This window comes from Anolis carolinensis, chromosome 2 (genome assembly GCF_035594765.1).
Source record: "Anolis carolinensis isolate JA03-04 chromosome 2, rAnoCar3.1.pri, whole genome shotgun sequence".
NCBI classification, from domain to species: domain Eukaryota; kingdom Metazoa; phylum Chordata; class Lepidosauria; order Squamata; family Dactyloidae; genus Anolis; species Anolis carolinensis.
The window spans coordinates 204,811,571-204,824,370 of record NC_085842.1 but is presented as its reverse complement, the minus strand read 5'-3'; the positions used below and the strand labels follow the sequence as shown (position 1 = coordinate 204,824,370).

The window sequence follows — 12,800 nt, the reverse complement described above, 5'->3', positions numbered from 1 at the left end:
CCCACTCTCCTGCCCTTAGTTCAATATGAATTAATACTGGTCACATTAGGGCTGGGTAGGAATTTTTTCCCTCCTTAATAGGGTTTTTTTCCACCTTCCCCGTATTGAAGTTGCTAGGAGTAAGGAATTTAAATGGGTGGGGCTGTTATAATTTGGTGTCATTGGAAAGAAGTGACAAGAACCCCTCCCTTGTGGGTTGAAGGGGGACTTTTGGGTCAACCTCTATAAGTTCTGGGGCTTAAGGGGTCCCTTCAGAATATCTCCTTTGGGACTTATCTGGGGGTTTACTTCTCTCCTATTGGGTTTTGGGGCTCGCGAGGGAGGTCCCCAGGGATGGCCTTCCAATAATGACTGATCAGGTGCTTCTCCCAGTGATTGGCTTGGCAGGTAGTCAGAGAATGATATCTGGCCTCACACCAATGCCCTTGTCACAGTACTCCCCCACAACTAGTTACTTAATTAATTTACCAGTTACATAGGTCAATAAATGGCCCATTATTTCTCCATATCTTTGAGTCTGGTCTATTTCACAGTGGAGATTCAAGGTGCAAGTTTGCTCTCTGTTGCTCAAAATAATAGGACAAGGTTTGATGATTTTACATTACAGGAGGGTAGATTTCGATCGAACATTGAAAGGAATTTTTTCACTGTAAGAGTGGTCCAGCAATGAAACCAAAACCTTTCCAGCCGTGAAGCCCGTTTTGAAGCAAAAGTTTCTCATGGAGCCCCAAGAAATGTTTACATATATTATATTATATTATATTATATTATATTATATTATATTATATTATATTATATATAATGTATATATATCAGGCATGGGCAAATTTTTGGACACATTGTGTTTTAAAATTTGACAGATGCCCCAGGCCAGTGGCAGATGGATGGAGAGTGTTTGTGTTAATTAACTGGAAAAAAATGGATACCAAAACCCATGGATGCTTACTTTCCCTTATATTGAATGGTGCAGTAAAATGGTGTTTCTTATATTATATTGCTAAATATATGTTTATTTTGGAAGGGGAGGGAGTCTATTTTAAGCCCTAGTTGGTTGAATCTGTGGATGCAGAATCATCCATGGAAACTTATAGTCCCTATAGGCAAGGTTTTTAAATGCCATCATATTTAACCATCTCAAAGAAGTGCTAAAGTTTTTTCCTATGTTGTTTTGCCCCAGGCTGCAGGCAAAAAGCAAAGCTAAAACAAACATGCAACTTAACATGGTTCAAAATGTTTTGTGACTACTTTATAACACAATTCTGATAATTATAGAAAGCATCCTATAGTTGCTTTGCCACTTCTCACTGCTTAAGACTGTGCATCTAATTTTAGCTCACTGTCCATGCCTATCATAGCCTTTCTGTTTCCCATGAAGCATGGCATGGGTGAGGGAAGGTGTTATAAGGACCATCTGGTGTGCAGTATTTACTCAGAAGTAAAATTAATTTAGTATAGTGGGAAGTCCAACTAGGTCTATTGATGAGCACATATAGTGATATAATGCTAGTGTTTTTGACATGATAGCATGATTTTCCTAAGTGATGGAATGACTGGATGAAGAATCCCTTTACTGCTCCCTGGAGCATATTTATAATTTAAACTGTTAGAAGTCTGCCAACAGTATTTTTGTTTAATTATCAGAGATGTTCTGGTATAGTCAAACAATGTCTGATGGTAATGGTAATTATCTTACATTTGTGTGAGGGCTGAAATGAATTACCATGGCAATTCAAAATTTGACAAATTCCCAGCATTCATGATTGTCAAATTCACTTCTAAATTGTCACATAGAGCTAGAAGTAATAAAAGCCTGGCTTTTAGTTATGGAAAACTCAGTTTTCTGGGACATGCACTACAATTTTTAGTAATAAAAATGGGGGGGGGGGGGGGGAATCAGCTTAACGTTCGTATTGGCAATTTTATTTTGTAGAATTTATTTCTAATCTTCATAGAAGCCTATAACTAATAAGTTGAAATGTATACATTGCTTTTTAGCTGTATGAGACCCCCAAAGTCATCCAGATATTTAGTATAATTTGCTGCTGTAATGCAAAAATAAACTTATTAAAATAAATGCAAAAATATCTGTAAAAAGGTATTTAGAAATGCAGAATAGCATATACATTAATGAATATTATCATATCTGGCTGATTTTTTTCTTCAAAATTACATATATGTTTGACTGCATTTTTAAGGGTATGCACAGTTGTTTGATATGCAAGATAAATGTTGGAGAAACAGACCTGATTAATTAATGCTTAAAACTGGTCGGCATGTGATGAAATGCAGACAATTAGTTCACTGGAGTCCAGGTCCAGAATGGTGTTCCTGTGGTTCATGGGCACCTCATGATAGTAGTAAGGGGGGGGGGGAGGCAATATCCCCAATTTTTAGGATGCAGGACCTCCAGCTCAGACCCTAGATATTACTGTCAAAATGGGAGTTGCTTCTGCCAATTTTTGGTGGTGTTATGCTAAGCTTGTCTGACAGACTCAACCCCCTCACTATAATAAAGTGTGCATCCCAGAGAAGGGACACTTAGCATGGAGGTATTCAATTACCCATCCCAGGGAGTCAATTAGTCCCCTGCTGCCCAGACATGCCCTTGGGATGTTTTTCAGCAGCCACCCCCCAATTTTACAAAGTGCTCCAGTGAGGGCAGGTGTCAACAATGTACTTTGCATTCTGTGGAGCCAGTTTTGCTCTCATTTGGGGCCCATTCTACACTACTGTATAAAATCCAGATTATCTGCTTTGAACTGGATTATATGGCAGTGTAGACTCATAATTCAGTTCAAAGCAGATAATGGTGGATTATCTGCTTTGTTAATCTGGATTAAATGACAGTGTAGAAGGGACCTGAGAGTCTTACCTTGGACTTCCTCACAATTTTATATGATGTGTTTTACTGGTCTTGATGCATGCTGCAGCATGCATTGGCGGAGTGTATTTTGTAGCTGTTGCAGTTTCAAGTCATCTTGAAGCTGCATTACATGGTCAGTGTAAATGTGCCCTTATGTGTTCCTTGGTGATCTGAGATATTTGTTGCTTGAGATGGAGAACAAGATGGTACTTCCTTCTTCATACACATTATATTTTCAGTTGATTTATTACAACATTTCTGATGAGTCACACAAACCTGGCATTCTACCTAAGACAGCAGGACAAGACGTCTGTCAAAGGATCTCTTAGGAAAGATGACGTAGCTTCCATTTAAGGCAGTTGCCCAGTATACCTAATGTTAAGATTAGACCTGTACTATTATTTATTTATTTATTTATTTATTGTGCTCTTACTTTTCCTTAAATAATTTTGTCAAATCAATCTACATATGCCTTTCATCACAGCAAAGTACTGTTTGACTTCAACATCAGAAGTACATCATGTACTTTCAGGCCATATTCTGGGGTTGATGCCTTTTTTGAATCAGTTTATACAAGAGGTTTGAACAATAACTTTAACTGATAACAATAATAATAGCATTTTGATAAGACATAGATTAAGTGATAGTTGTGTCCTGTGATAGCAACTGAAGGTGATACTGATTTTGGTAAAGGAGAACAATCTTTTCATTTCCATTCATGTTTTTCATTTCCAGAATTATGTAAATGTTCAATTCTAAAGCTGAATTGCAAAATTATATTGGTTTAACCTGAAATTTTAAAACAACATTTCCATACTTTGCATAAAGGGTGCATGGCCTTTTGGCAACATGCAGCTACCTCCCAGACTTTTAATTTTATAAGCTATGGCTGATTAAACCTAGTTCTTATTCTGCTAGACATTATATAATTTGAAAAGTGGGAAAAAGAGATCATATGCTTTTTTATGTTTGAACTCTTCTACCCTCTCTATGCTAGGCTTTCCTATTACAGGAATGAATTATTTTTTTTGCCCATAAATTACCATGCTGGCAACTAAACAACAGTGAGCATTGCTTATCAAAACCATGGCTAAATATACACTTAGTAGACTTCAGCATTACAGAAGGGATTTGCTTTCACTCTAGATTATTATTATTATTATTATTATTATTATTATTATTATTATTATTATTATTATTATTATTATTATTATGGCACATGGTAGATTTGAGTGAAGCCCAAAGGAGTGGATAGACGACAAATCGGACACGATAGGATGATTATTATTGCAGAAATTGCAGAAATAGCTCAAAGAAGTCTAATGATTATATCTAGGATCAGTGGTTCCTAACTTGTGGACTTGTAAATCCATGGATAGACTTCAGGTGGTCCATGAACTCGATGCAATTTTTTCTTTTATTTTCTTCCTGTTACTTTGAAGTTTCTAACATTATCAGTGTTCTCTTGTTACTATCCCAAGGGAAGTATTTACAGTGTAGGTTTTACACTGAATTGAAAGTGGATGGCTTTTTGTTATGTTACGAATTAATATGTTATATTAATAACATGTATAATTTTACAAAAGGATTTATATAGTTCATTTTGGTGGTAGGGTATATTTGATCCCTATTATAATAGGTATCTCTGGGTAAAATGTAATTTCTTACAGCACTTCCCCATTACATATCATAACTTAATTTACCTTAAAAACTTATTAATGAAATATATTAAAGCACTAGCTTGAGTACGCGGCATTGACCGGGTTATTTGACAAAGTCATTTTTAATTGTACAAAATGCATAAGGTTGTAGATTAACTAAAACTGACATCATGTCAGGTCAACCCCGTGAAATTCGATCAGTACTTAAAATTTGTTATGTTGGGCAAGTTTGCTGTAGATGCATCATCGGTGGGGTTCAGTGTGTCCTCTGTAGGGTGAACTACAACTCCCATTATGAATCAGTTCTCCAGTAGGTTGAGTTAGTCATGGAGGTTCTGTGTGCCAAGTTTGGTCCAGGTCCATCATCAGTGGAGGTCACAATTTCTCTGGTTGTGGGTGAACTACAACTCCTATAAATCCCTCTAAAGACCTCTAGTATTTTTGTTGGTCACGGGGGTTCTGTGTGCCAGGTTAGTTCCCGGTCCATTTTTTGGTGGGGTTCAGAGTGCTCTTAGATTACAGGTGAACAATACATCCCAGTACATACAACTCCTATTAATTATGGTGAATTCTCCCCAAACCTCTCTAGTATGTTCAGTTGCTGATCAGTTCCTCTCTTTGTTGTGTGCAAAGGGTTATGGGAGAGGCAGTGGGTGGGATCATGCAAATTCCACACCAATGGAGAGAGTGAGAAACACTGGGATGTCTGTGGTGGAGGAAAAACAGAAAATCTAGGATGAAATTGTCCCTGTATGAAAGCCTTCACATGGGTGGTGGACAGTATGGTGTTTATGGAGGACAGTGGCAGGCTCTTGTACATGTTCACGGCACTCACTGAGTAGTGGGAGCTATAGCTATTTGTGGAAGTGGGAGCCTGTATGTGTAAGTGGACATCCCAGCTACACACATGCATACATATTTTCACTTTTATTATGTGTATAGATAATACATAGTCAATCAGCTTAAATACAAACTGAAACGTAGGGCACAGTAAAGGAAAAATTATTTCATGTAAAGAGAAGAATCATATGGTGAATCATCTGCTCAAATAATCTCAATAAAAGTGTAGCAGATGCTAACAAATGTGTTTGTACTCAATTTGATATACTTAATTTGAAAATGTTCAAGAAAAAGACACAGTGAAATTAAAAAAGATATACTGCTGTGGTCTCTGTAACAGTGTTGTAGGGAAACAATTTTCATTGGCAGGCCAGAGACAAAACATTGGGAGAGGAGAACATTTTGGGTTTCATATTGACGAGTAATTAAATATGTGGCAAAGTATTTAAAATCAGTTTAAAATGCAGTATTTTCCACAAGCAAAATAGTTTAGGAAACGAAGTAAAAGTGACCAGGAGATAAATCCTTATTGTGTAAATCATCCCATTATAATAATCCCATTGTTAATAAAGCATTTTTTTCCAGATAAACTTAGCTCTTAAAATACTTTTAAACATGTTGCTTGTAAAAACCAAGATTGCTAATTTTTTTCTTTTCTCTAATAAAGTACTGTATTGAATGTCTGTATGGTATCAGCACATGTGTCAAAATGGTGAATCACATTTATACATAGAATGGTAGATGCACCAAAGGTTACTCCAGCAGCATATAAAAGTAAATATGAACAGAAATATATTATACAATGTTTTTTACTAAGCTTGTGAAATGTTAGTGTTGATTTTTTTTGGCAAGATCCTATCTTTCTTTCTTAATGCTCAACTGTAGTGGTAGAAATTTGGAGACTGAAGGAAAATTTCATTGAGGAATAGCATTCTTATTTGCAAGAACAGTATTTTCATTTCTCCCCTGTTACTGTATTCATGATGTATTCATATTATAATTTGTTATGTTAGAAATTTTATAAATGTTATACATTTGAAACTTCTGTATAATATATTAATGTCATGAATTTATGTTTTTGCCCATGTAACAGCTGTCTGTTTCTGCATTCTTTCCCTCTTGGAAAGGTATTCAGGAATCTCCAGTACCAAATGGCCATTCTCTTCCGGGTAGAGACTTCCTTCGGAAACAAATGAGGGGAGATCTTTTCACCCAACAGCAGTTAGAAGTGTTGGACCGAGTGTTTGAACGACAACATTATTCAGACATCTTCACGACAACTGAACCCATAAAACCGGAACAGGTAATATTTACAGCTGACGCTAACTTCTTCAGTTTTGTCATTCAATTTTCTCTTCTATCATATTCCCCTTCTCAGAGGAATTGTTCTGTAGATACAATTGTAAGAAAGAGACTGGGAATGTTACTAAAATTTTAACTAAAAGATTTTTGAAAAAGTAATGAGTTACAAAATTTGTCATTGGAAACTGCATTTTCAAGAGGCCAGTCAGTTGACTTGTATGGAGACTGCATAGAAGGCCATACCTGGTTTTCAAGTAATAGAAACATTATGTGCTTCTCTTTTCTTACAAGAATCTATGCCAGAAAAGATTTCATTTTTGTTATTTTAGACATATATTTTTCTAACTTTGTTTTTTTTTTAATTATTCATAATAAATAAATCATACAAATCACAAGCAAATTAACAAATTAACACAAAACATACAATAAATCAGTTAAACAATTAATCATATATTTTTATACATGTAATCGCTATATGCACTGATTCTATTTAGGGTTTACATGCCACCCTTCAGATTAATAAGACTGTCCCTTCATAATTTCAGAGGACTACTTGACAACATTTTATACTGTTGTTGTTGCTATTGCCTTTTTAAAAACCACTAATATTCCACTTTTACAAATAGACAGAACTTCAGTTTGTATATGTCATTTGCTAACTACATTTACCAACTGTAGATTTGTGCTGGTAAATGTGTCATATCATTTTTACTAAAATATAATGGAATATATGTTTGGGTCAAATCCATGTCCTAAAGGTCAGGCTCCTGTCCTTTGGAATCTAGATAGACTGGCCAATGTTTGTCTTTATCAATTGCCATTAGAGGAAGTATTTTGTATGTCATTTTGTTGACACCAATTGATTTTTATTTGCTATGATCTATTTTATTTTGAATTATTTTGTGGTAGCTAAATGGGTATATACAGATTATATACAATTATGTTTCATAATGAGCCAGACTTTCCCAGCAGAACTTACATATTATTCTAAAGCATACTTATGCCAGTTCAGAGAAAGTTGGTGACATTAACTTCTATTGAATTACAGTCCCATTGATTTCAATGAGTAAGACAACACCATCTACTGACTGGGACAATTGCTTTGAAAGTTTTAAAGCCAATAAGTTCACACATTGAATGGTGAGCTATTTAATATTAAGCAATCATACAGCATAAGTCCTTATATATATGTAAGGGCAATTAGTCCTATGTTTAGATGCTTACCATAATTTTCTTTTTAAATAATGAAGCTTTGCTCTTGGATTTTAAAAAGGCCATTGCACTATAGTGGAACACTTTTCAATTCCACTAATGCCAATAGCAGAGTTTGAAATTTCGATTTTCATTGCATCTTATCCATTTCTGTCTTTGTTCTCCACTTCCTATGCCTTAAAATATTGTGTCAAAGTTGAAGGATGAAATAGACTATGGTATTAGAAACAGGAAGACAAGGATTTAAATAACATTCTCAGTGTGAATTCAATTCTGCACAGAAAAAAACCCCTGCATATTTTAATGGTTGCTATGATTATGAATAAGAGTAAAAATTGAATTTTTTTTGTGTACCATTAGGTGGAGTTCACTTTACTGTTGGCAACAATTTGAAAAGAATAGCACAGTCAAGAGCTAAGATGATAGTGTGTTTCATATTAATTAAAATATACAGGATCATCCCTGGATAATTTTCCAGTCTGTAAACTTCATACTGCAATACCATGGATACTTATGTAGATGCAAGAGCTGCCCTTGGATCTGGATAAATGTGGATAAGATTGCATTGTTAGTGCATTGAAACTAAATTTAGAGGAACAAGATGGGTGGGAAAATTCTGTTTTGAAATTGTTAGGGAACTTACAACATTTTAAAAGGTAACTGGGACTTTTTATGATCTGTTTTCAGGACAGTCAATATGATTTCTAAAATGCTGTACGGTTTATCTGCAAGCAATGCATACTCCTGTGATTTACTATTATCATAGAAAAATTTTATATACCCAATTTATGCTAGGGAAAGCAGGTCATGGTGGTGATGCCTATATTTTGCATGGCAGGATTTGGAAAATGTGAGCAGAAAAATAAAAATAGTATAAAAGCGGAAACACATCCTCTCAATTTATTGACATTACTGGTGGTAACTGCGTTGATTAAGTGCCACTGTACCCTCAAGCCATTAACCTTAGTGTCTCAACTAGCAATGTACTTGTAGGTCTCCAAATATCCCTACAGATAGGGGTTCATATCCCATTATGCTTCTAACTAATGCTATGGGGTATAACACATAGTGGAAGGAGAGACTGAACAGTAGAGTTGTGTGCTGATCCATTCTCTTTCATTACATTCATTCTTTTATTACTTTCGTTATCTTCGGGAGCACGTAATGGGAAGCACCCTCCCTGTACGATAATCAGCTCTACACAAAATCAAGCAGGAACCAATCCTGGCTCCTCACCTGTTTTTCATGAGCAGCATCCTTGCCTTGGAGAGTGCTTGTGTGGCGTGCAGGCCCAGAAAGTGTGTGCGCCTGCCTGCAGCTAAGTGCCTCTCTTCTAGAGTAGAGAAACAGGTAAGAAGCCCCCTTAAAGCACACGCCTGCCTGAAGCTGAACACTTCTCCTCTAGAGTAGACCATTTAAATACCTAAAATGATGGGGAGGGGAACCTAGGAAGTCCCCTCCCCCAATAACAGGCCGATAGAAAATGGATCTTTCAGCACCCCAGAGCGAAAAGAGATATCTGCCCTACCAATTTCAGGAGACTCCCAAAGAATGGATTAAGATTCCTATTGAAATGGGTCAAGGTTTACTCGCATTGCACAAGCCTACTGTACAGCCCAGGATCCATATGGTTCCAGAATAAGGTGCTTGCTAAAGGCTTGCAGAAAACACACAGGGTCCTCCTGGTTTAAGAGTTCAGGCACCAGATAGGAAGAAAAAGGTATTTTTAAACTTTTTGCTAATAGGTGGGACTGAGGAGAGATGTGACACACACACACACACATTCCAATATTCTAAGGTACATCTCTGTTCCATAGATAATTTAATCATAAGATCGCAGGAAAGTTCTGTTCAATATTTTCAGCCAATATTTTAACTCAGAAATTTGCCAGCTGTTCATAAAGAAGTGTAAAATACGTTTTATTCATCAGGAGTTGTTGTTGTTGTTGTTGTTGTTGTTGTTGTTGTTGTTGTTGTTGTTTTCTTTTTCTTGTCAGTGTTGTCCTTTTCCCCTTAGTTGTCCTTCAGTAGCCATTATAGGACTAGTAGTTCATGGCATGGTGTGCAACCTGGCCTTTGACTTAGAGAAGTATTGTGGCCCAAAGCCCCCTTCTCCAAAAGAATTTCCAGTAATTTTTTTTTACTTTTTTTTAATTTTATTAGTTTTCTTAAAATACATCACTACCTCAGTACATTACATATTCTTCTATTCCATACATAATTCATTGCATCAACAATATATGTACATGTATCTTGTATGTTGTTTTGTTCACCTCTGTGCCCACCCCCCTCCGAGCCATTTCAATTTGCATTCTCTTTCCAAAATACCATTTCTTCTTGTGGAGGTAATTTCCCATCTACTTCTTTTAAACCATTCTCAATAAATTTTCCCCAAACCTCTTTTTTTTTTAAAAAAAATTGAGGGCTGTGAGATATTGTAGCTATTCAAGTCCTGGGAGCACATGTGTGGCTATCCTGGGAGCACATCCCTGGCTATCATACTGGCCTTATCTTACTGGCCACTGGAATCACCTTGCATCATGGAGAATCTAACGTTGCCTGTCAGGGGCGTGGGGAACCTGTCACCCCATCCCCACATCATTTGACTTACCCATAACGCTATCCCATGGGGGAAAGTGTCGGCCACTCTGCTTCCCCCCATTGTTGCTGGTGCAACATGGGATGCCTCCTTTGTTGCCGCTGTGGTGGGACATGCTGGTTCCACTATAGTTTAGCCACGGAGACCTGCTGGACGTAGTTTTATTCTGTGGGATGGGAGTCGGTGGGCTGCGTGACGACATTATAGATGTTTGCCACCGAAAAAAGCCCCATCTGATGAGGTCGTAAGAGAGAAACACATTGGACTTTGGTGAGTGTGTACTCTGATCTGAAAGTAAAGCTAAGGTTAGTAATCAAAATAAAGTCCAATAGATTTCACGGAGTAACACTGGAGTTATCCCTTGAAGTTAATCTTATATTGAAGAGGAAAATAATAATTATATGTTTTAAAATCTGATTAAAATGTCAAAGTTTCCAAAATGTATGCAGTTTTGGAACTCCCCAAATTTGAAGCAACCCGGGCTCCTTTTCTTTTGTTTTCAAATTATTAATAACTTTGTATGAAAACAGCAAGCTAACACTCTAAGAAACAATTGTTACTACTATTCCCACCACAACAGTACATTGGATCCCTTGATCAGTGGATTGCAAATAGTATTTGTTCTTTGATATTTGTCAGTTAATGTGTTTGTGAGGTTACAGATTTGCTGCTAGACAAATTAAAAATAGCCAGGGCATTGTCAGCAAGTCTAAACAAGAGTGTGGATTTTGAGATCAAAATACTTCAAAAATTTAGATATTAATCTCAGAACTTCACAATTTGGAGTGTGAATAGTAAATGTATTATTTAAAACATAGACATTTAGGCTAGTTTCCTATATTTTTGATGTTCAGCCGTGGAAATGAGTCTACTATTAACTTTGTAAAAAATGTTAAAGTAATAAGATGACATACTTGCATTTTACAATTCAGAAACTATTTGTTAGCAGATTTATGGGTGCACCTGTACTTGAATGTGAAACTGATGCAGGTATTTTTTTCTAGGCAATAATTTTAATAAGCAAATTGACTTGAACATATGTTTTCAAAAATATTTTTGTGTCCCCTTTTCAAATGATCATTAATTTTGCCTCAGATTTGAAAATTAACAATACATGGATTTCACCCTAGATGGATTTAAAAAAAATAAAAATAATAAAGACTGGAAAATATTTCAGTCTTTATATCTGCTACGGCTGGGGGCTGGCAATAGGAGGAGGAATAAGTCTTAAATCTAGCACAAGAAAGCACATCAACAGTAGAGAAAAACCTTCCCATATTTACTCTCAGTAGACTATTAAACAGCACCAGGCTATTAATTTGGATTTTGAGTCTTCACTAAAGCCCATAAAAGTGCACAGTTGTCGAATGGAGTTCATTTTAATTTCCTTTCAATCACAGTAAATTATTCAGGTGATAAATCAGCTGGGGCAACCTCCTGGCTGTAATAGAAACCCTAATTCCTGGCTAATTATCTAGCCCATTGCTGCCAACAGATCAATACCTCTACAAAATGGAAAGGGCTAAGGCCTTGCAGTGGGCAGAGTGTCAGAAAGACAGCTGGGAACAGTGACATGTGTATGACCCCCCTCAGAGTGCAAAGGTCAGAGGAGGTTAAACTGTGCAATGGGTGTCTTCTCCTCTCTTGTTCTCTTCTTCTCCTGCTTTCGTTTAAAGGAATGAATCCTTTTCTAGTTAATGCTCCAGCTGAGAATTCATAAGGTTTTCTTTACTTTCATCATTCTGCTATCGTGATCTATACTGGATGCATCCCCATAGCCTTACCCTTTCTTGTGTTACAACCATGCTACTAGATTAATAGTCCAGTAACATGAAAATCAAATTGAATGCTTACATGCATTATCTGCATTGGAATTTAGTTGGCTGTGTGTGTGCGTGTTTTTTCATGTGCATGTATGCAATATTGTACTTTATTACTGTTTTTAACTGTTTTAACGTTTTAGTTCATTGTATATTAGTGTAACGGCATCAATTGCCACTTGTAAGCCACCCTGAGTCCCCTCGGGTGAGAAGGACGGGGTATACATAATTGAAATAAATAAATAAATAAACAAATAAATAAATAATATTATAGTACAGGTCAATTCCACTCTATCTGAAATGCTTCGAACTAAAAGTTTATTGAATTTTGGATTTACTTGGAATTTGAAATACCAGCATTTATAAATACATTATGAATGAAATATGAGGGGAAAGGGGGGCTAATTACATACCCAGCACCTGCTGGTTTTTTCCTTGAGGAAACCTAACAGGAGAAAGAGAAAATGGGGAAGGACTCAATTTACATAAAAGGTAAAGGTAAA

General features: G+C 36.3%; 1 protein-coding gene across 4 annotated transcripts in view; it reads left to right on the top strand.

Moving 5' to 3' along the window:
• The window catches only part of pax5 (paired box 5), a 300,149-nt gene that overhangs the window by 130,494 nt on the left and 156,855 nt on the right, over nucleotides 1-12,800 (top strand). For all 4 annotated transcript variants that reach the window (XM_062971568.1, XM_062971570.1, XM_062971569.1 and 1 more), the window contains exon 6: nucleotides 6,492-6,667. In XM_062971568.1, coding sequence (XP_062827638.1) covers nucleotides 6,492-6,667 — 176 coding nt within the window. The remainder of the gene's footprint in view (nucleotides 1-6,491; nucleotides 6,668-12,800) is intronic.